Genomic DNA, 23894 nt, shown 5'->3' with positions numbered 1-23894 from the left:
TCCTGGGAAGACTAAGTGACTGTGGCTCTCTATAGGTCATGGGGATTGAACTATTATCCTGTTTCAAATCTCTCAAATACTAGTTTGAAGATAATGGCCTTATGAATTTGATGGAGTCCAAATACTTCTCTCTTGACTACCTGCCAGGAGTTATTTCCATTCATTTTACCAGCAAAATAAATCTACTCTTCCTATTTTAGCATAGAGTTATTTACATATAGCATGAAAAAATGGAGTAGAGTTTGATTTTCTTAACAAATGGAAAGCAACTTTATTGGGAGATTTTTATAAACTAGTTTGGTCTAAGATTGCTTTAAAATCTTAAGATTTGAAAATCTGTAGAAAGAATCTATCACAGTTTGTAAACTTTACCCATGTGACTAGAATGTCCCCTGTCTGCAAGTTTTAGGTCTTCTGTTTAAAAGTCTCTTTTAAAGTCTGTTTAGTGTTGATAACTAAACATTGTAATGTATCCCACTTGTGAAACATAGATGTGGTCCTTATTAATCCTGAGGGGATATGGCCCTGAGGAGGTAGAGACAGAGGAACCAAGAAGGCCAAGGAAGTTAAGAGTCTTGGGCCCTGGCTGCTATAGAATTACAAGTGGGCTCTGAGTCCCAGCTGAAGTGACTCCTTCCTGCACATCTGTGCTAGTAGGCACTGTTTCTGACCTCAGCTCACATGCTGAGTTTGAGCCCCGTGTGCAAAACCTACCAATCCCAGGAACTAGAGCATTGGTGTGGTGACGGCAAATGCTGATTTCCATGGCCCAGTGTTGCCCGGAAGCGGCATTTGGGATGGGGTCTGGCTCAGGTTGGCCAAGCCAGGAGAAAGAGCGGATGGGAACCAGAGTCCAGGGTGACAGTGTGGTTCGTGTCCCAGAGCCTGGTGGTGACAGTAGACCTAAGAGATGTGAGAGGTGCAAGTGGAAGTCTTTCCAGAGAGGGCTGTGGGACCAGATCAGGACCTGTCATGGTCTGTGTTTGGAAGTGGCTTGGGGCCAACTAGTAGCCCTGTTTGATCCTGTGGGAACTTGCAGTCTACAAAGAATCCTCACCATCAACAGGAAATTCTCTTCCCACTCCCATCTCTTCCTGGGGATTTTGAAAGCTCTCCTTGTCTCCTGCCTGGCCAGCCCCTGGGAGGCCTACCCCGAGACTCTTGACAGTTCATGGCCTTGCTAAAGAAGGGCTGGAGTTCAATGTTCTATCTTCCTCCCCACCTGTCTAGAAAAATTCCCAGTTCCTCTGTTCCCTGGGATTCCCCACTCTGCTCAGCAGCCCTAGGGTCTGATCTCTTGGCAGAGGGATCAGTAGAACACTACCTGGGCCACACATTCAGAGCTGCAGTCTGTGTTTTGACCATTTATGTCCTGTTTCCTTGCCCACTCACCCTGCCCCCCAAGGCAGGAATCCCTCCTGTCCTGGCTGCTCCTGATGGCCACCTTCGCGCCAGGGTCCAGGCTGGCACCAGGCATGCTGGGGGATAGGAGAGCTATCCTTGGAGCTATTTTCCTGGACATCACCAAGACATGCTTCCAAATGTTTGCAGGTACCATCATGTGTTATGGGCAGACGGGAGCCGGCAAGACATATACCATGACAGGGACAACTGAGAATTACAAGCACCGGGGGATCCTTCCTCGTGCCCTACAGCAGGTAGAGAGTGGGCCCACAGGCAGGGTACCACACAGGTCCCCTTTCTACCACACCTGCTGCTAACCCGAGGCCTGCTACTAGAGACAGGATACACATGGTGGCGGGTGGGGGGTGGGGGGCAGGGTGGTGCAGAGGCCTCAGGAAACTAGGAAACTGGGACTTCAAGTTTCAGGGTCTGACCCAAGCCCATGAGGAACCTATTTCCTCATTGCAAAAGAGGGAGTTGGACGTGCCAACCAGCTTCTTGCTGCTGTGATGGTCTGTGAACCTGTAATTGAGGATTTGGAAGTCCTAATCATGTTCCTGCCTCATTTTAATGAGGGGGATATGGCCTCTTGCAAAGCTTCCTCCCTGGCCTGCTCTGGCTTCTTCCACTGCCACAGCCCCAGAAAGAACAAAGGGAAGAAGCGGGGCCCAACATGAACTTTCAGGATCAAGTGAGTCCTGGGGGTCTGGGAAGTATGACTGAAGACAGTACACAAGGGCCTTCCTTTGGAGTTCTGTGAGGACCTTCTGTTGGAAGGTAGGAGGCAAAGGGCCTTTCCCCAAAAGCATCTTGAAGTTTTATAGCCCTGTCCTATAAAAAACATAGATGACCGTCTAGTGTATAAAGCATCCATGCTCTAATTTATGAAGCAGTAGCCTTCACATCCCACTGTCCAAGCTTTAGTATCTCAGTATCTTAGACTTCAGTAGTCGAGCCCAGCACTGCCTAGTAGAGACACGGTGTAAGTCACACATGCAATTTTGAGTTTTCTAGTAACCACAGTTTAAGAAGTAAAACAGGAAGGGGTGCCTGGGTGACTCAGTTGGTTGGATGCCCGACTTTGGCTCAGGTCATGATCTCATAGTTTGTGAGTTCAGGCCCCACATCAGGCTGTGTGCTGACAGCTCAGAGCCTGGAGCCTGCTTCGGATTCTGTGTCTCCCTCTCTCTCTGCCCCTCCCGGCTCACACTCTGTCTCTCTTTCTCTCTCTCAAAAATAAGTAAACATTAAAAAAAAATTTTTTTTAAGTAAAACAGGTGAAATTGATTTTAATAATATATTTTATGTAACTGAGTATATCCAAAATATAATTTCCACATATAATCAATGTAAAAATTCTTGAAATATTTTACATTATTTTTCTCACACTAAGTCTATGCAGTGTGTATTTTACACTTATGGTCCATTTCAATTTAGACACTAAGTACTTACCAGGAATACTCAATCTGCATTTAGATTTCATAAAATTTACAGTTGAAAAAGTAGATTTATAAACTCAAGTTGTTCCCAACATTCTGAAAAGTTTACCAGTAACTGAACTTAGTGGCCATTTTTTAAAGTTTATTTATTTATTTTGAGAGAGAGAGAGAGAGAGAGAGAGAGAGTGTGCGCGCGCGTGCGCACGCATGCGCATACACATGCTGGGGGAAGGGCAGAGGGAGAGGGAGAGAGAGAATCCCAAAAAGGCTCCTTGCTGTCAGCTCAGAGCCTGACGTGGGACTCAATCCCACAACCGTGAGATCATGACCTGAGCCAAAATCGAGAGTCAGATGTTCAACTGACTGAGCCACCCAGTGCCCCTTTAGCAGCTAGTTTTAACTTTCAATTCAAATTAATTATGATCAAGTAAAATTTAAAATCCCATTCCTTATTTGCATCAGCCACATTTCAGGTGTTCAGCAGCCACCTGTGGCTAGTGTCTACCGTGTTGGATAGCGCTACCCTCGACTGTTAGAGCAAGGTGGGGGCCTCAGGGATCATCCAGCCCAACCCCTCCCTTCATGTGGCAACTAAGAAAGTTAAGGTCCAGAGAGGGGAAAAGACCAGTCCAAAGTCACCACCTGCTCAGAAGTACCAGGAAGGGTATTTGGAAGTTATTAGTTGGGAAAGCTGAGTTTTGGCTTGGCTTCTTCTCTTACTAGCTGAGGCCACAGACAAATAATTTCATTGCATGGGCCTTTCCCCAGATGGGCATTGCCCCTATCCTTCTTCAATCACAGGGGAGTTGTAAGAATAGGATTAAATAATGGATGTGTAAGAGGCTTATATATGGCGAGACTCCATAAAATGAGGGATCTTCACTCCAGAGTCCTTTCCATTCATCATGGCTGTACAATCTGTTAAGTCAGTCTTCAAAATTCTACAAGATGTGGGGCACCTGGGTGGCTCAGTCAGTTAAACGTCCGACTTCAGCTCAGGTCATGATCTCACGGTTTGTGGGTTCGAGCCCCGTGTCGGCTCTGTACTGACAACTCAGAGCCTGGAGCCTTCTTCAGATTCTGTATCTCCCTCTCTCTGCCCCTCCCCTGCTCACACTCTGTCTCTCTCTCAAAAATAAATAAAAACATTAAAAAAAAAAACTCTACAAGATGATAATAAGTGCCACTCAATGAACTATTAATAGTAATTGTTGATGATGATGACCATTATGCCAGCTAGACTTTGTAAATTCTTTTAGGACAGATTTTTTTTTTTTTAATTGTACTTCTTGATGTTTCCTGCTGAGGTAAGAACTCTCCTAACTGGTTGGTCATTGGAGTTTTGCTCTTGGTGACTACTGTCCGATATTCCATGTAGGTTTTTAGGATGATTGAAGAACGCCCCACACATGCCATCACTGTGCGTGTTTCCTACCTGGAAATTTACAATGAGAGTCTGTTTGATCTCCTGTCCACTCTGCCCTATGTCGGACCATCAGTCACACCAATGACCATCGTGGAAAACCCTCAAGGGGTCTTCATTAAGGGCTTGTCAGTCCATCTTACAAGTCAGGAGGAGGATGCATTCAGCCTCCTTTTTGAGGTGAGATGACCAAGTCTAAGGATTCCTTCTGCCCTTCCTTCCTTCCTTCCTTCCTTCCTTCCTTCCTTCCTTCCTTCCTCTCTCCCTCCCTCCCTCCCTTCTCCCTTCTTCCCTCCCTCCCTTTCTCCTTCCTTCTCTCTCTTCCTTTGTTCTTTTTTTTCTTTTCTCCCTCCCTCCTTAGCTTTTTTTACTTACTTTGATAACCAGAATAAATGTTAATATATGCTCATTTAGCAAGTTCAGATAGTAATGAAAAAATACAGGAACAAAAATTAACATAGTTGCAATTGTCTTTTTCAGTTAATGTGAAACATGGCATTTGTGGTATAGAAAAAAAAAGAATTAACATTCTTAGTATATAAAAGCTCTTATAAATCTATAAATTCCTCAGCATACGTTATTCTTTTAAAAGTCATATAGGGGGCACCTGGGTGGTTCAGTCAGTTAAGCCTCTGACTCCGGCTCAGGTCATGAACTCACAGTTCGTGGGTTTGAGCCCCACGTTGGGCTCTTTGCTGACAGCTTACAGCCTGGAGCTGCTTTGGATTCTGTGTCTCCTTTTTCTGCCCCTCCCCCACTTGTGTTCTGTCTCTCTCTCTCAAAAGTAAATAAACATTAAAAAAATTTTTTTAAAGTCATATACATTGGAACTCTTATACCTCACTGATGAAATATAAAATGGTGTGGCCATATTGGCAGTATCCTAAAAAGTTAATTAATTTTATCATAGAACTTAGCAAATATCCTAGGTATTTTTCCAAGAGAAATGAAAGCATATGTTCACACAAAGGCTTGTAGGCAAATATTATAGCAGAATTATTCAAAAGAGTCATAGACTGGAAATAATCAAAATTCTATCACCTGGTGAATGGGTAAATAAAATGATGAAAAACTATTTAACAATAAAAGAAATGGAGTACTGATATATGCATGCTACAACATAGATGAATCTCAAAAAAATGCTAAGAAATACAGAAGATCACATCCTGTTTGGTTCCATTCATTTGAAATGTTCCCAGTAGCCACATCTTTAGAGATACAAGTAGATTAGCTGGGAGGAGGGGGTGGGAAATGGCTACAGATGAGCCCAGGGAACTTTTTGGGTGATGTAACATTTCTAAAACAGGATTGTGGTGATGGTTGCACAGCTCTAAATTTCCTTTAAAAAATCACAAACTGTATACTTAAAACAGAATTTTATGTCATGTAAGTTATATGTCAATAGAGGCACCTGTGTGACTTGATTAAGCCTCCGACTCTTGATTTCAACTCAGGTCACAATCTCACTGTTTGTGAGGTTGAGCCCCGCATAGGGTTCCACACTGACTGTGCAGAGCCTGCTTGGGATTCTCTCTCTCCCTCTCTCTCTGCCCCTCCCCTGATCCTCTGATCTCTCTCTGTGTGTCTCTCTCTCAAAATAAATAAACAAACAAACATGTTAAAAAATTATTAAATTATATGTCAATAAAAGTTTATTTAAAAAGTCACATAGGTGGAACGCTTGGGTGGCTCAGTTGGTTGAGTGGTTGAACAGCCAACTTCAGCTCAGGTCATGATCTCACAGTCGTGAGCTGGAGCCCCACATCAAACTCACTGCTGTCAATGCAGAGCCCGCTTCGGATCCTCTGTCCCCTCTCTCTCTGCCCTTCCCCCCTCCCCTCCCAGTCAAAAATGAATAAACATTTACATATTAAAAAAAAGGTCACATAGGAGTCCTCAGGGTGATTTAAACCTGGAGCCCTTGGATCTACAGGGAGGAAAGAGCATCCCAGGAGGCAGCAATAGAGCATTCTTAAAAAAAATTTTTATTACATTTCTTTATTTTTTGAGAGGCAGAGACGGAGTGTGAGTGGGGAGGGGCAGAGAGCAAGAGGGAGGCACAGAATCCAAAGCAGGCTCCAGGCTCTGAGCTGTCAGTGCAGAGTCGGATGCGGGGCTCAAACTCACGAACTGTGAGATCATGACCTGAGCCGAAGTCGGACGCTCAACTGACTGAGCCACCCAGGCGCCCCCAGCAATAGAGCATTCTCATTGTTGCTCCTGACATTTCACCATGACTAATGGTATTTGCTGTGGGGCTTTGGTGGCTTAAGGTTAAAGAATGTCCAAGTTTGGGAAGAGTTTTTACCATTAATAAGTATTTATTCATACCCTTAGTAGTAACCACTCTCCTGACTTGTAATCATTTCATTGGTCTTCTTTATAGCTTTACCACTTCTAGACCATGTATGTTTCCTCAAACAGCATAATTTAATTTTTTTGAAAACTTTTATATAAAAGGAATCACATAGGACGAATTCTGATTACTTTTCCCTCTTATCTACTTTTTATGTGAAATTCATCTATGTTCTTGCTATATATTTTTCATTGTCATCATCACTGTATTACATTGGGTGTTAGGTGAATATACAAGTTAGTTATCTACTCTCTTTCTTTCCTTTTCTCTTTTTTTTCTTTTTCTTTTTTTTTCTTTTAGAGAGAGTGAGTGTGCTCATGAGCAAGGGCGGGGGTAGGGGGAGAAAGAGAGAAAATCTTAAGCAGGCTCAATGCTCAATGCAGAGCCCAACACAGGGCTTGATCCCACGACCCTGGAATCATGACCTGAGCTGAAATCGAGTCAGATGCTGAGCCGACTGAGCCGCCTCGGTGCCCCTATCCACTCTACTTCTGATGGACATGTAGGTTTTCCTAGTTTGAGGGATATTTCATACAATGCCACTGGGAACATTCTTGTATGTCTGCCTCGTGTACATAAGCATGAATTTTTCTAGGTAAAACCAAGGACTGCAGTTATGGGTCATTGAGTGTGTCTTAAACTTTCTTAGGCAATGCCAACTCTTTCCCATAATGGTATACTCCCACAGTGGGTTAGACCTTAAGACCTTAAAATTTTGACCAATCTGGCTGGTGTGTGGTTTTTCCCACTGTGATCTTTGTTTTCTTCTCCCTAATTACCAGTGAAGTGAAGGGCCTTTTCATATGTTTATTGACCATTTGGATTTCCCTTCCCATATTTTTTATCTTCTTTATAGATGTCTTTTTTTTTTCTTTGTCTTGTTTGCATGAATTCTTTATATACTCTGAAAACTAATCCTTTTTCAGTTATATGTATTGTGAATATGTTATATTTCCCATGGCTTGCTTTTTTTTTCACTCTTTATGTGTTATTTGATGAGCAAAAATTCTTGATTTTAGGTTAATTGAATGTATGTAAATTTTTTGTTTTGACTTTTTGTGTAAAGAGCACATAAGAGGATTTTCTTTTAAAAATCCACAGGTAGAGGGCCACCTGGGTGGCTCAGTCAGTTGGGCATCTGACTTCAGCTCAGGTCATGATCTCACTTTTCGTGGGTTTGAGCCCCACGATGGGCTCTGTGCTGACAGCTCAGAGCCTGGAACCTGCTTCAGATTCTGTGTCTCCCTCCCTCTATCCCTCCCCTGCTTGTACTCTGCCTCTCTCTTAAAAATAAATAAAACATTAAAAAAATTTTATTTTTTTTAAGTTTATTTATTTATTTTGAGAGAGAGTGAGCAAGCAGGGGAGGAGCAAAGAGAGAGGGAGAGAGAGAATCCCAAGCAAGCTCTGTGCTGTCAGTGCAGAGCCTGATGTGGGGCTCGAACTCATGAACGGTGAGATCATGACCTGAGCCAAAGTCAGATGCTTAACCGACTGAGCCACCCAGGTGCCCCCCTCCCCAATTTTTTTTTTAATCCACGTGTAGAATTCTCCAGTTAAGTCATCTGACCTTGGACTTTTATTTGTTGAGAGGTTTTTGATTACTGATTCATAAATTGGTCTGTTTAGGTTTTCCTTTTCATCATAATTCAGTCTTGGGAGTCTGACAGTCTTTATCTTTTAACTGAAGCATTTCATTGCATTTGCACTTAATGTAATTACTGATATATTGGGGTTTACATCTGTCATGTTATTATGTGCTATCTCGTTGTTCCATTTGTTCTACATTTATTTTTCTTACCCGTTTTGCCCCTAATTTAATTTAATTTCATTAATTTATTTTTTTTAATTTACATCCAAGTTAGTTAGCATCCAGTGCAATAATGATTTCAGGAGTAGAATCCAGTGATTCATCCCCTACATATAACACCCAGTGCTCATCCCAACAAGTGTCCTCCTTAATGCCCCTTACCCATGTTTTGCCCCTTTTTTATTGGATATTTTTTATTATACTTGTTTTCCCTTTTACTAATTTAGAAGTTGTATGTTCATTCATATTTATATTCTCTCACTCTCTCCGTTTAGCCCAGAAATAACAACTTGGCACATTTAGTTAATACATACACACCCAAGTGAGTGTATCTAACTAGTGAGATGTGAATAAGCTCTGTGGATTATCCAAAGTCAGCTTCTTGGTTTTGATATTGTGCTATAGTTTTGCAAGATATTATCTTAGAGAGAGACTGAGTGAAGAGTACAGGGGACCTCCCTGTACATTTCTTCAAAACTCCTGTGGATCAAAATAAAGTGTCATTTTATCATAATTTTTATTATATTTTACTAGAACATTATCATTTTAATTGTGTTATAATTACATTAAAGTATTTAAAAATAGGGGTGCCTGGTGGCTTAGTCATTTAAGCGTCCGACTCTTGATTTCGGCTCAGGTCATGTATGATCTCACTGCTCGTGAGTTCAAGCCCCATGTCAGGTTCTGCACCGACAGCTCAGAGACTGCTTGGGATTCTCTCTGTCTCTCCCTCTCTCTCTGCTCTTCCCCTGCTTGCTATCTCTCAAAATTAATAAATAAACATATATATATTTAAAAATAAAACCTTGTGGTGCGCCTGGGTGACTCAGTCGGTTGAATATCTGACTTCAGCTCAGGTTATGATCTAACACTTTGTGAGTTTGAGCCCTGCATTGGGCTCTGTGCTGATAGCTCAGAGCCTGGAGCCTGCTTCAGATTCTGTATCTCCCTCTCTCTCTGTCTCTCCCAGCTCATGCTCTGTCTCTCTCTCTCAAAAATAAATAAACATTTAAAAAAATTTTAATAAATAAAAAAATAAAAGCTCTAAAAATCTAAAGTTCATGAAAACCTTTTACTTCCTCCTGTATTCTATAAGAACCTTAGGATTGCTACCTTGTCTTTTATGTTTTTGTTTTTTGACTCTGCAGGGGCATCATTATTAATGTTTTATATAGTACACATTCTTTTACATTTACCCTCATATTTACCACCCTCATTGCTTTTCCTTTCTTTTCTCCATCACCTTCCACTGGAGATTGTTTTCTTTCTTCTGTTGTATATCCTTTATAGTAAGCATGCTGGTGACAAAGAGTTTCTTGTTTTTTGAAATGTCCTTATTTTACCCTTAGTCTTGAGAGATATTTTTGCTGGGTATAAAATTCTATTTTCACATTTGTTTTGTTCTACCATATTTAAAAAAAAATTTTTTTAATGTTTATTTATTTTTGAGAGACAGAGAGACAGAGTGAGAGTGGGGGAGGGGCAGAGAGAGAGGGAGACACAGAATTTGAAGCAGGCTCCAGGCTCTGGGCTGTCCACACAAAGCCCGACATGGGGCTCAAACCCAAAAACTGTGAGATCATGACCTGAGCTGAAGTCGGACGCTTAACCAACTGAGCCTCCCAGGCGCCCCTGTTTTGTTCTACCATATTAAAGAGATCATTGCAAAGTTATGATTTCCACCATTAGTAGTGAGAAGTCAATGTCAGTCTGTTCAATAGTCCTTTAAAAGTATGTTAGTCTGTGCCTTCTGAGAAGCAGATGCCAAGATGGGATTAAATGTGCAAAAAAAATTTTTTTTAATGTTTTTAAATTTATTTTGAGAGAGAGACAGAGAGATTGAGCAGGGGAGGAGCAGACAGAGAGAGGGAGAGAGAGAATCCCAAGCAGGCTTCCCACTGTTACCGCACAGCCTGATGCAGGGCTCAAACTCACGAACCGTGAGATCATGACTAAAATCAAGAGTCAGACATTTAACTGACTGAGCCACCCAGGTGCCCTGGTACATGATCCTTTTAATGTGCCATTGAAGTCAGTTTGTTATGATTTTGGATTCTGCATTTCTCTATTATTAAAAAAATATTTGTCAACATTTTCCTGGCTATATAACATTCCATTGTACAGATAGACCTAATCATTGGGTATGTAGGTTAATTGTTAGTCAATATTCATGAATATTTTTAAGACTTTTTCATTCTTATTGCTACTTGGCTTTTCAGAAAGCTCTACAAATTCACACATCCCTAGCAGAGGGTGAAAGTCTAGGTCTGGACTCCAACTGGTCTCCCATTCTACTAGTGTATAAATGAGATATCTCTGGAAGGTCTGATTGCAGTAACATGAAATCACTTGTATACCTGCCAGAATAGTTGAAAATAACCCAAATGCTTTATTGTTTTAATTCTTCAAAATGCTGTCTACTTTTCCTCTCCTCTTCAGGGAGAGACCAACAGGATTATAGCCTCCCACACAATGAATAAAAACTCATCCAGGTCGCACTGCATTTTCACCATCTATGTGGAGGTGGGTCTGAGCTCCTTGAATAGCCCAGTGATGGGGGGATGGGGGGGGGGCACAGCCCAGTCCCACTGGACCTGCTGCAGACTAGAAGCTTCTCCCTGTGACATCTAACCTCTGTTTGGATGTTTTGTAGGCTCATTCGAGGACCTTATCAGACGAAAAGTACATCACTTCCAAAATTAACTTGGTGGATCTAGCAGGCTCTGAAAGGCTGGGAAAGTCTGGGGTAAGTGGGAGCAGGACATCCCTTCTCAAGCCACAGCCCTGTTTCCTGCACAGTGCCTATGCACATGGGACGTCCCTCATGGGGCATTTGTGCGCCCAGCCCTGAGCTGGGCGCAGTGGAGCATGTGGGCATGACCCCATGGAGCTTTGAGGGATGGAATTAGTGGAGGGGAAACAGCTGCACCATAGTTGCATCCTACCTAAGAGGATTTTTGTAAATATTAAATGAGAGGACAGCCCCTAAATTCTTAGCCAGGTGCCTAGCCCCCCATAAGTACTCAGAAAATGCTTGGTGCTGGTAGTAACATTTCTCTGCATATGAGTAGGAGTGTCCACATGAGTCTTTCCATGAGTATTTCAGCTCAGCTATTCATGGGCTTGGCCATGAATTAGTATAAGTATTCACACAAGTATGCAGTGAGAATTCCTATGTGCATTCAGCTAAGTGTTTGTATGTGTATGATAGTCACAGGATGATTTGCCCAAGTGTCTGCACAAACATTCCTGTGCGTATTCATATCGATGTGACTCTTACGTGAGAATTCATGTGAATATTCACAGAAGTATTCATATTCCCGTGAGCGTTCCCATGAATATTTGCATGAGCATTCCTGTGAGTATTAGTATTAGGCCGTGATGGAATACAATCCCATGATATTGAGAAAAGAGCTGGCTCTGGAAAGGAGGCTCCGGCCTGGCCACCCACCCACAGTGTTCCCAGTGAGGCAGCCTCCCCATTTGGTGTGAAGTGGAATTGACCTTTGGTTTGTAGTCTGAGGGCCGAGTCCTGAAGGAAGCCACCTACATCAACAAGTCGCTGTCATTCCTGGAGCAGGCCATCATTGCCCTCGGGGACCAGAAGCGGGAGCACATCCCCTTCCGGCAGTGCAAGCTTACCCACGCCCTCAAGGACTCATTAGGTAAGGGCAGGTGAGGGCGAGGTCCATGCACAGGGAGGAGGGCCAGGCCGGGTCTAGCTGCTGCTGGCGGTAATGGAATTGCTCCCTTCCGGCAGCTGGCACTTCCCTGCAACCTTTTCACTGTGATCCCAGACACAGCTGAAAAGGCAGAGTCATGCATGGTCCCCTCTTTCACCCACAGCATGCAGTGCTGCTCCCTCAGAAGCTTTGCTTAAACTTTGGCCTCTGTTGGGACTACCTTCTCACTTCCCCTCATCCCTAACCTGGCAGAATCCTTCACGGCCTTCAAGGTGACCAGGTGGAGGGTCTCTGTCATGCCTCCTTCTCTTCCCCCACAGCCTCCCTGACAGACGAACGGGGGTTGTGTTTGTCATATTTGTGTCGCCTGATGGCACGGTCTTGGGTGTCTGATTACTAGTTGAGAGCCACCAGTAGCAAAGCCCTGGCCCACAGCCCTCTCCCCTGCCCCGTGCCATCTCTCCTCTGCTGTTCCCCCAGCTCCTCTTTTAGGTACATCCAGTGGCCTCTCCCCTTCTCTGCCCTCCTCCAGTCTCACACATGCTTGGGCATGTCCCTCCTGACTCTGTCTGAGTCAGCTCAGGTGGCTGTAACAAAACGCCACAGTCTGGAGTGCTTGAACAATAGACATTTATTCCTCACAGCTCTGGAGGCTGGAAGTCGCAGATCGAGGTTCAGCATGGATGGTTCCTGGTGAGGGCTCTTTTTGGCTCATACACAGCTGCTTTCTTTCTGTGCCTTCACACGGCAAAGAGCAAGAAAGAAAAGAGAAAGGGACCAGAAAGAGAGACAGAGTTCTGGTCTTTCTCTTTCTCTCATATAAGGGCACTAATCCCATTATGGCGGCTCCGCACTCAGGACCTCCTCTAAACCTGATCACCTCCCCCAGGCCCCATCTCCAGATACCATCACACTTGGGGATAGGACTTCAACATAGGAATTTTGCCAGGACACAAACTCTCAACCCATAGCAGACCCCCACCAGCCTTAAAAGAATCTCTTGGCAGAATACCCACATGGTTCATGGCCCTTCTGTGTCCTGCTTTCTGCAGGGGGAAATTGCAATATGGTTCTCTTGACAAACATCTATGGAGAAGCCGCCCAGTTAGAAGAGACGGTACGTAAAGATAGCCGAGGCGGCCTGGTTGGAATCCCTTCTCGTGGGTTCCAGGGCTGGGTAAGGCTGGCTCCAGGCTGGCTAAGCTGGCGTACTGGGCCATAGATATTGTCAAGAGGGAAGAGATCCGGGGACCGAATCAACCAAAATTGTTGCGGGATCCAAATACCAAGTACCAAGGGGCAGAGGCTGTGTTGAGGAAGAGGCAAGGCAGGGAGCAGGTGCAGCGTGGGAGTCTATGTGAAGAGGGTTTTGTGGGGGCAAGGACCATGCTTCCCACGGTGCTGCTCCTGTGAATTGGGATCTAGGGCAGCTGATTTCTTGTTCTTCATAATTACACATTGAAAAGTCTTAGAAGCACCACAGGGTTCCAGGCTGTGGTTATGAGGCTGGTGCAAACTGATGGGCATTGAGCACATACTGTGTGTGTGTGGGGTTGGGGGCGGGGGGAAGAGCAGCTCGGTAGAGGTGACTTATACGTGGCCTCACGCCTCAGAGTTCCTTGCCATGGCCCTGAGTAATGTGAGAGGTCTGGACGAAAGAATCCTTCAGAGGAAAAGGTACTTTTCCTGAAAGTGGGGTGAGGAAGGTGGGCACCGAGCTGGCTGGGTTTAAAGGGTTGGTGGTACAGAAAGCAGAGAGGCGGGTTGCCTGGGTGGCTCAATTCGTTATGTGGCTGGCTCTTGGTTTTGGTTCAGGATTAGGCTCTCATGGCTTGTGGGTTCAAGTCCCACATCGGGCTCTGTGCTGACAGCACAGAGCCTGCTTGGGATTCTTTCTCTCCCTCTCTGCCCCTTACGCATATGTGCGCGCTCTCTCTCACAATAAGTAAACATTTAAAAACAAAACAAATAAAATAAAAAGAAAGCAGAGATGCTTCTGGCAGAGGCAACTGTGGGCCTGATGGCATGGCCCATGCTGGGAACACCTGGCTGCTGCAGGGGGAGTGGGGGGTGGTGTTCAGGAAGGAGAAGGGGGAGAAAAGACTCCAGAGGCTGCTCGGGTCCTGGCGGCCAGGGTGCCGCCTTGGCTGTTCTGTTGGTTGCTGGGGTGTCATGGGGTTTGAGCAGGGAGGGCTGTGGCCAGAGTTGTGACTCAGGAAGATTAACCCAGCAGCAGGACCCAGGGGACCTGGGAGGGGACAAGCTTAGGAGACCCAGAGGCAGGAATATGGGCTCTAATGGCTGAGGCAGTGACACAGGTGAGCTCACACAACTGGGCATTCCGGCTGAGGCTTCCCTTCTTCCTCTGAAGGGCCACTCAGCATAAATAAGACAGATTTGGAAAGCATTTTGTCAGGTGTGGATGTTTAAGGCAAGCCTCAGTCATCTGGCGAATCCACTTAGGTGAAACAGGTCCTTTCCAGGCACGCTGCAGGGCAAGATGCTCCTGCAGGGCCTCCTAGTTTCTTGCATCAGGGACCATCCCAGCTTCCAGAGAGAGCACCCTGGGGCTTGGGAGGCTGGGGAGGGAGCTCCCACTGACGTGCAGACAGCATCCCCAGCGGGGGAAGGCTTCAGGAACCGCATAGTATAACAAAGCACGAGTGAACCCCGAGAGGAGCCATATGAAAATTGGGCCTCCTGACTGCCTTGTTGAGCAATGTCCTCCAAGACGGTGGAAGGCCCCTCTCTCTCATTCCCACCCCTGAGATGGTCACCTCATAGAAAGCCATTCTGCTGGTACCCCACCATCCCGTCCTGTGATCCAGGACGGTGCCCACGGAGCCCAGAGGAGCTGCTGGAGGGGCCTCAGGGGGTTGGGACGAAGGTATATTGGGGTGTGGAAGCTAATGAGTCTCTTCTCCAAATGCTTTAAAACCTTGACAGTGTTCCTGTCGTGGATCACATTGCTTTATTCAGGGCCGCTGCACGTATGTGTGGGAGTAAACACAGCGAGGGGGCCGTGGCCACACTCGCTGCTGTTTGGAGCAGGAGAGTCCGAATCCACCCCACACAGAAGCAGCTCCGACTAGTGACAGGGGCCTCCTCTGGAGGGCCTCCTGCCAGCTCCATCCAGAGCACACCACCCACCTCTTCATGAAGTCTCCCTGACTTTACAGAGAAGCTACAAAACCTGTCTGAGGTCGAGTGGTGGGTCAGCGGTAGGGTTCTTAATCACCAGGGTGGACTGAAGAGCACTTTCGGGCCTTCTTCTGGGCCACTTCTGGGTGGCCCTCCCCCAGGCCCGCCCCCCTGTTTCGGGGCCCTGCGACAGCCCGCCATCGTGTGAGGCTGGGATCTCAGGGCCCGCCCCGTGCTACCACTGGCAGTTCCTCGTTGCCAAGGGACAGCCCTCCACCTGTCGTGTAACATCGGTGCAGTGGGGCACAGTGCCGGGGCTGTTTCTCAAGTGCCTACTTACGTGGCTGCCTCCTGGGCCTGCGGCCATAATTACCCCTGCCTGGCTGCCCCTCCAGAGGGACTCGGGTGGAACCCCCAAGGAGACCCCACACTTCACATTGGAGTAGACTTATATGCAGAAGTTCATCTTTCCTCGTGGACTCCTTTGGCCTGTTTTGAAAATATCTCTATTCATAAGCAATTGGCCAAAGACATAGAGGGCTGTCTGATCTGTTTTTCAGCTGTCTTCACTGCGGTTTGCCAGCAGGATGAAGCTGGTCACCACTGAGCCTGCCGTCAACGAAAAGTATGATGCTGAGGTAGTAAGGGGTTTGTGGGCAGATGTCTCACCGTGGAGGTGTGTGGGTTTGTTGCCTGGGTCACACAAGCCTGGCTTCCCTTCCTGCCTCAATGCGATCCCGGGTCAGTCCCTTTCCACTCTGGGACAGGCCAGAGTCTTCAGAGCCCCTGGAGACCCCCCCACTTGGGGGCCACCGCACAGGTGAAAGGACCAGGTCAGGTCCCCACCCAGTTCATGTGTGAGGCCTCAGGGCCTCTGACTACCCTGGGCTTCTATATGAGAGTTCCTTAGAGCTGTTTCAGAGTTCAGTCAGTGTGGACCATCTCTCAGACTCCTCTGGTTATAACGCTACGGAACCTCTTTGCTGCCGACGTGTGTGATCCCTCTCAGCAAGCACAGCTGACCGATCAGAAGGAGCGCTCAGCACCACCACCAGGGAGGTGTAGGTTGAAACCTTAGTGAAAGTCCACCCTCAGACTAGCAAAAATTAGCACGTTTCCACAATGCAGAGTGGTGGCGAGAATGTGCAGAAACGAGAGCCTTTGTCTGTTCCTGGCCAGAGCATAATCTATTAAATTGCTTTCGAGAGCATCCTGGCAACTTCTTGTAAAGTAAAAACTCATTTACCTCATTTTCCTTCAGGATGCTTGTGGAATCATGGTTACCAGAGACAGGAGCGTGTACCTGCCCTGAGCTCATGACAAAGTAGTTAAACCTTCCAGATTCCAAATCCTAAAGGAAAATAGTGGTCCCCGTGGCTCTGTGTAACTAACCCATGGTTTGGAGGTTGAGGAGGGGGGTGGGTTAGAGCAGTGGCTCTCAGACCCTGGTAGCAGAACCCCAGGCCGGCTTCTTTTTTTTTTTTTTTTTAATGTTTGTTTGTTTGTATGTTTGTTTTGAGAGAGAGAATGTGAGGGGGCGACAGGCAGAGAGAGAGGTGAGAAAGAATCCCAAGCAGGCTCCACACCATCAGAGCAGAGCCCCACACAGGGCTTCATCTCAGGAACTGTGAGATCGTGACCTGAGCAGAAACCTGGAGCCTGTCGCTTAATCGCCTGAGCCACCCAGGAGCCCCTCCAGGCAGGCTTCTGGAACCGCAGGTCACTGAACCTATTCAAAGTTCCTGATTCCATTGGCCAAAGGGTGAGGCCTAAGGATTCACGTTTCTAATAAGTTTCCAGATGCTGCTGCTGCTGCTGCTCTTCCGGGGCCACACTCAAGAACCACTGGCACAGTAGTTAAGAGCCATGACCCCCACATTGGGGGTTCAGCAACCTGCTCTTTCCTTCCATCAGCTGTACAGCCTCAGCAGGATACTTATTCTTAGTAAGCCACCATTTCTTCAATAGTAAATTGGGGGAGTGGCAGAATCCACTCTCTAAGAGAGGCTGTGGAGAATCATACAATGGGGAGAAACCTCTTCCCACAGTGCTGTCGTGGAGTGAATGCTCAGTAAATGTTAGCTAGCGCGCTGCTCGCTGTATGGGTCAGCAGTGTTCCCTTTCCCGGTGGACAGTCTGGAGGCATTCCCCACATATGTATGTGAAGAGCCTCGAGGCAGAACGGTGCCTGTGCTGCTCATTGTACTAGTGAGCAGCTGGGCACGGGACCGCTAGCCCTTCACCAGAGAGGAGCTGAGTGAGTCAGGGACGGAGAGAGCCAGGGCTCGAGCCGCCAGCTGGATAATCTCAAGCGGATTGAAGCGGGCCAAATGGTAGCATCTGTCTAAACACATGTGAAGCATAGCTGAATATCGTTCATCGATACATGTGTGTGCATTAAAAAAAAGCAACAACAACAAAACACAGGGGCGAAAAGACCAACCTGAGGCTGGGGGTTCCCTCTGGGATGTCGGGGGGGGGGGGCGGTGGACTTGGAGAGAGGTACATAGGGGCTGCATATTTGTCTGCAGTGTTTTACTTCTTTAAAAAGGTGGGTGGGGGGGCACCTGGGTGCCTCAGTCGGTTAAGTGTCTGACTCTTGATCTAAGCTCAGGTCTTGATCTCAAAGGCTGTGAGTTCAAACCCTGCAATGGGCTCCATGCTGGGTGCGAAGCCTACTTAAAAAATGAACATTTTTTTTAATTAAAAAAATTTAAGGGGCGCCTGGGTGGCTCAGTTGGTTAAGTGTTCGACTTCAGCTCAGGCCATGATCTCGCAGTCTGTGAGTTCGAGCCCCGCGTCAGGCTCTGTGCTGACAGCTCGGAGCCTGGAGCCTGCTTCGGATTCTATGCCTCCCTCTCTCTCTGTCCTTCCCCTGCTCATGCTCTGTCTCTCTCTGTCTCAAAAATAAATAAAAACATTAAAAAAATTTTTTTTAATTAAAAAAGAGCTTATCGGGCTCTGCACTGATAGGGCAGAACCTGCTTGGGATTTTCTCTCTCTCCCTTTCTCTCTGTCCCTCATGCTCTCTTTCTCTCTCTCTCTCTCAAGATAAGTAAACTTAAAAAATGATAAGCATTTATAAGCATGAGTTCTTGAGAGAGGCATGGAAAATTACCTGGGCTGCCGACTTCCATAGACCACAGCCAGTCTGCCTGTGTTATTTCTAGCGCCCTCTTCAGTATAGATGCCTGTTTTCTGGACCATGGGGTAGCTTCTGTGGAATTGCCTCAAGTTTTCACCTATGGACTAGGAGGCTGGACTGATGACCTCCAGGTGACCCTCGTACTCTGTCAGTCTGTGATTCTGTGAGGTGGTGTAAAGGTTGTGAGCCTTGGGTGTAAACAGGCAGCAGACAAACACTTGATATTCTGCTCTGCTGAGAGAAGATCATACCTGCAGGCTGCAGTGGGGTCAACCAGGGAAGTTTCCCGAGTGGAGAGGTGCTCCTAGCCTGGTGTGCTACTTAAACAGAAGGCGCTGAATTATCCTCATTATGTTTATGATGAAAACCCCTGACCGTCAGGGAACTTACTTGAGTCTGTGCTGTTTCCAAGGCATTAGTTCCATCCAGAAAATGTCCCTGATCTTTAAAGGCAGTGGTCAGGTTCGTGTTCCATCTGAGATACAAAAAAAAAAAAGGAGTTGGTCAGCCAGGAGGTGCTGCCAAGCCCTGTTCTGTGGGGTCTGGTGCTCCAGCCCTGTGTTTCCAAGCAGCTTCTTTCCATTCGGTATAGGAGGGTGAGTCTGCCAGGCATGAGGAGAAGCACCTATGGTCTCAGGATGTGACATGGAGGCTGGTTACAGGGGGAGCCAATGACCCATTTCCTCACATCACCTGATTCGCCCAGAGATCTAAGCCTGGCTCCCCATGCCACACTGGACAGTCATCCAGCTGGAGGCCCTCAACAGCCCGACTTTCCCTAGCGGCGGCATGATGTATTTTTTAGAACTGAGATCTCTCAGCTGAGGGGAGGGGCTTGGCCACCAAGCCTCTCCCGTTGACCTCATAGGAAGTCTACCTGAAGGAGAACCTCTTGGGGCTTCCCAGAGGGGCAGAGCCGGGATTTGGACCCTGGTCATGTGCTTTGAGTCTTAGGCTTTGTGCCCTGAATTGCCACAAAGACACCAGAATGCCAGGGTTCTGTCACCTCTCGCTGCAGACTGATCACAGCCCTGGTCACCAGTACCAGGATCCGGTTGTCAGGGGCTCCCTCCAGTGGCCATTTTTTGACAACTGAAGAACGCCCTGTTGTTCACAGAGAAGGTTCTCAGCATAAAATCCCTTGTGCCTCTCATTTGAAAGACAACAGGACAGTATCCATCAAATGTAAAATGACTCAGCAATTCTGTTTCTAGAAATATGTCATTTATCCATTCACCTAAAATCTATAGAGCACTTACCATGTGCCAGGCACTTTTTGAAGCACCTGGAGTGTGTTAATATACAAAAAACACAAATCTGTATCCTCAAAGAGCTGACTACTGGGGGTGGGAGAGAGAGATACGATAAATATAAGAAATAAATGAGCCTGGCTGGCTTAGTCGGGAGAGCATATAATTCTATTAAAAAAAATTTTTTTTTATTAGTTTTCTTTATTTCTGAGAGGCAGAGAGAGGCAGAGCGTGTGGGGGGGGGGAGGGGCAGAGAGAGAGGGAGACACAGAATTGGAAGCAGGCTCCAGGCTCTGAGCTGTCAGCACAGAGCCCGATGCGGGGCCCGAACTCACCAACTTTGAGATCATGACCTGAGCTGAAGTCGGACGTTCAACTGACTAAGCCACCCAGGAGCCCCAGGGAGAGCATGTAATTCTTACTCTCGGATTTGTGAGTTTGAGCCCCAGATTCGGTGTAGAGATTACTTAAATAAATAAACTTAAAAAAATATAAAAGAAGTGAATCTAGATCCTGCCATTTGCAACAACATTGATGAACTTAGAAGACATTATTCCAAGTGAAATAAACCAGATACAGAAGGAAAAATACTGCAAGATCTCACTTACATGTGGAACCTAAAAAGTCAAATTCACAGAAACAGGGAGTAGAGTGGTGGTTACCAAGAGTGGGGGTAGGGGCTGAGGAAAGGGGAAATGTTGGTCAAAGTACACAAATTTTCATTTATAGGATGGATAAGTTCTGGGGATCTTATCTTATCCCCAGTTCAGTACAGCATGGTGACCATAGTTAATAATACCATATTGTAGGGGTACCTGGGTGGCTCAGTCGGTTGAGCATCCGACTTCAGCTCAGGTCATGATCTTGCACTCTGTGAATTCAAGCCCCACATTGAGCTCTGTGCTGACAGCTCAGAGCCTGGAGCCTGCTTCGGATTCTGTATCTCCCCCTCTCTCTGCCCCTCCCTTGCTCGTGCTTTGTCTCTCTCTCTCAAAAATAAACATTAAACATTTTTCAAAAAATAATACCGTATTGTATACTGTATTTAAAAAATGCTTTATTGCTCAAAAATGCTAACCATCATCTGAGCTTTGCTGGGAAAGTAGATGTCAGATGCTCTTAACCACACACAAAAAATTGTCCCTAGGTGAGGAGATAGATATGTTAGCTAACTTGACTATAGTAATCATTTTACTGTGTATGTGTATATCATGTTGTACACCTCAAATATTCAGGCATACCTCCAGAGATATTGTGGGTTCAGTTCTAGACCACTATAATATAGTGAATATCACAATAAAGCAAGTCAAATGAGTTTTGTGGTTTCCCAGTGCCTGTGAAAGTTACTTTTATGCTATACAGTAGTCTGGGGCGGGGCAAAGAGAGACAGGGAGAGAGAATCCCATGCAGCCTCTGGAACTGTCAGCATGGAGTCTGATGCAGGGCTCAATCTCACAAACTGTGATATCATGACCTGAGTTGAAATCAAGTGTTGGATGCTTAACTGATTGAGCTACCCAGGCACCCCTATACTGTAGTCTGTGAAGTGTGCAATAGCATTATGTCTAAAAAAAACAATGCACCTACCTGAATTTAAAAATACTTTATTGCTGGGACACCTGGGTGGCTCAGTCAGTTCAGTGTCTGACTCTTGATCTCAGCTGAGGTCTTGATCTCAGGGTCATGAATTCAAGCCCTGTGTCGGGCTCCATGCTGGGCATGGAGCCTACTTCACCCCAAGTCTGAGCTTTCAGTGACTCATAATCCCTGATCACAGATAATATAACAAATAAAATAATAATGAAAAATTTGAAATACTGCAGAAGTTACCAAATGTAACACAGAGACAGGAAGTGAGCAAATGTTGTGGAAAAATAGTGCCGATAGACTTGCCTGATTCAGGGTTGCCACAAATCTTCAATCTATAAAAAACAGTATCTGAGAAGCTCAGTAAAGCAAAGAACAATGAAATGAGGTATGCGTGCCTACAATTTTTCTTTAAAAAATGTTTAAAGGGGTGCCTGGGTGGCTCAGTTGGTTGAGCATCTGACTCTCGATTTCAGCTCAGGTTATGATCTCATGGTTTGTGAGTTGGAGCCCCACATTGCGCTCTGCACTGACAGTGTGGAGCCTGCTTGGGATTCTCTCTCTTCCTCTCTCTCTCCCCCTGCTCTCTCTCTCTCTCAAAATAAATAAATATATTTAAAAACAAGTTAAAAAAGGGACGCCTGGGTGGCTCAGTCGGTTAAATGTCCAACTTCAGCTCAGGTCACGATCTCACGGTCCGTGAATTCGAGCCCCACGTCGGGCTCTGTGCTGCCAGCTCAGAGCCTGGAGCCCGTTTCAGATTCTGTGTTTCCCTCTCTCTCTGCCCCTCCCCTGTTCATGCTCTGTCTCTCTCTGTCTCAAAAATAAATAAACGTTAATAAATAAATAAATAAATAAATAAATAAATAAAAATTAAAAAATAAAAATATTAAAAAAAAAAAAAGAAATAGGTAAGTTCTAGAGCTCCACCATCCAGTATAGTAGCTGCTACTCGCTTGGGGTTATTTAAATTAGTTACATAAAATTAAAAGTTCACTTCCTTGGTCACCCTAATGACATTTCCAGGGTTCAGTAGCTACGTGTAACTCAGGGCCCAGATATAGAACATTTCCATCATTACAGGAAGTACTGTCAAACAGCACTGCTCTAGGGTGTGTTGGTGATAGGTGCTATAAAAAAAATTAGAGCAAGATTTGAAAAAAGAGTGGTGTGGGAGTGGGGAGTGTGTAAAACTGACGTTTTACATCGAGTGATTGAAATGTGCCTAATTTAGAAGCTTTTGAACAAAGACTTGAAGGAGGTGTGGGGGTGTGCCAGGGCAACACCTGGGAGAAGAGTGTCCTGGGCAGAGGGGACAGGCAGTGCAGAGGCGGGAGTGTGCCAATTTGGTAGGAGTGGAATGAGCTTGGAGGAGAACGGTAGGGAAGAGTTAATGGGGGCAGATCACAAAGAGCCTGTGTTATCCTACAGAAACCTATAAAGACACAAAGATGTAAGTACAAAAATGTTGTGCAGCCTTGTTTGTAACAGCAAAACTTTGGAGGTGACATACATGATTATCAGCAGGGAATGTGACATGTTTTTGTGCAGTGGTTGGGAAGGATGAGGGTAAAAGGTACGACTGCGTGGAGAGCCTCCTGGAGGCAGCGGGCTGCAATGAGAAGGCCTTCACCCGGTAGACTGGAAATAACCCGAAGTTCCTGGAAGTTGAGGTGTGAGGTTGCCCTGTGGGTGCCTGTGCTCACTCTTGTTAAATCTCCTCTGTCTGCTGAAAGAAGCAGAGGCCAGAGGACTTGTGAGGCCCCCGAAGGCCCTAAACTCACCCCAGTTGGGAAGGAGTCACTGGCGGGGAAGGAATTGTCCAGATGCTGAGATCACACTCCATGGATTACCAGGAGGGGCCAGGATGTCCGGCCACAGGTTGGGGAACTGTGGGCTTGATGTGGAAGAGGCAGAGTGGCCTCTCTGACTGTCCTCCCTGCCCCGTCCCAAACTGTGTTTCCCTGGCAGCGAATGGTCAAGAACCTGGAGAAGGAGCTGGCACTGCTCAAGCAGGAGCTGGCCATCCACGACAGCCTGGTAAGGGGCTGGAGGCGGGTGGCTGGGTGAGGGGCTGGCCGGAGTGCTGGAGGGACTACGGTCACAGTACCAGGTGGGCAGAGGGACTGGATGGACAGGCCCCAGGAGGGCCAAGTAGGCAGGGAGACTTTGGGGTCAGAGGGGCTAAGGAGCCAGGGATGCCTGGTGGGCAGGGAAATTGGAAGAGCAGGAGGATGTGGGCAGGGGTGTCAGATATCAGGGAGCAGAGGCAGACAGTTGGCAGGAAGATGAGGGGCAGGGGGCCAGGTGCCAGGCAGGTAGGGCAGGGATAGATAGCATGATGGTCAAGGTCAGAGGAGGTGGGGCATACTGGGCAGCGGGGGAGGGGCAGCAGCATAGAGCCCTGAGGGCAGAGGGTGGGGACAGGAGACCTCTGGTGGCTTGCCTGGGCCTGCTCATGGGTGGGGGGGGGGGGTGTCTCAAGGCAGAGGCAGCCACCTCCTGCCCATGGCTGTCATCCTAGAGTCTCCTGAGACTCAGCCAGCAGAGCCCTTTGCTTGGAGTGGCAAGCTCATGACAGGTGGCTTTCCTTCCCTCCAAGACCCAGTTGTCCCTCTGTGACCCGAGCACCTGGCCAGGACCTGATGGTGAAGGG

The 23894-nt window shown here is 46.6% G+C and overlaps 1 protein-coding gene and 1 long non-coding RNA gene across 14 annotated transcripts in view; one reads left to right on the top strand and one right to left on the bottom strand.

The window, feature by feature from the left end:
- The window catches only part of LOC121011135 (uncharacterized), a 56670-nt gene that overhangs the window by 3186 nt on the left and 29590 nt on the right, over nucleotides 1-23894 (bottom strand). The window contains exons 3-4 of one of the 2 annotated variants that reach the window (XR_005781507.1): nucleotides 18792-18876; nucleotides 12729-12853 (exon numbers count right to left, since the gene is read on the bottom strand). This is a non-coding gene — a long non-coding RNA (uncharacterized LOC121011135). Of the gene's footprint in view, nucleotides 1-12728; nucleotides 12854-18791; nucleotides 18877-23894 lie in introns of those variants that run through there. The other variant, XR_005781506.1, reaches the window with a different exon arrangement.
- KIF9 (kinesin family member 9) overlaps nucleotides 1-23894 on the top strand; it is a 55690-nt gene that overhangs the window by 7428 nt on the left and 24368 nt on the right. For 10 of the 12 annotated variants that reach the window (XM_040445180.1, XM_040445176.1, XM_040445174.1 and 7 more), the window contains 8 exons: nucleotides 1552-1658; nucleotides 4222-4446; nucleotides 10872-10955; nucleotides 11086-11178; nucleotides 11950-12097; nucleotides 13168-13232; nucleotides 15817-15894; nucleotides 23210-23278. In XM_040445180.1, coding sequence (XP_040301114.1) covers nucleotides 1552-1658; nucleotides 4222-4446; nucleotides 10872-10955; nucleotides 11086-11178; nucleotides 11950-12097; nucleotides 13168-13232; nucleotides 15817-15894; nucleotides 23210-23278 — 869 coding nt within the window. The remainder of the gene's footprint in view (nucleotides 1-1551; nucleotides 1659-4221; nucleotides 4447-10871; nucleotides 10956-11085; nucleotides 11179-11949; nucleotides 12098-13167; nucleotides 13233-15816; nucleotides 15895-23209; nucleotides 23279-23894) is intronic. The other 2 variants (XM_040445182.1, XM_040445178.1) reach the window with 2 other exon arrangements.

Source organism: Herpailurus yagouaroundi, unplaced genomic scaffold (genome assembly GCF_014898765.1).
Source record: "Herpailurus yagouaroundi ecotype Mexico unplaced genomic scaffold, PumYag 193, whole genome shotgun sequence".
Classification (NCBI taxonomy): Eukaryota; Metazoa; Chordata; class Mammalia; order Carnivora; family Felidae; genus Herpailurus; species Herpailurus yagouaroundi.
This window is presented reverse-complemented; position numbering and strand designations above follow the sequence as displayed.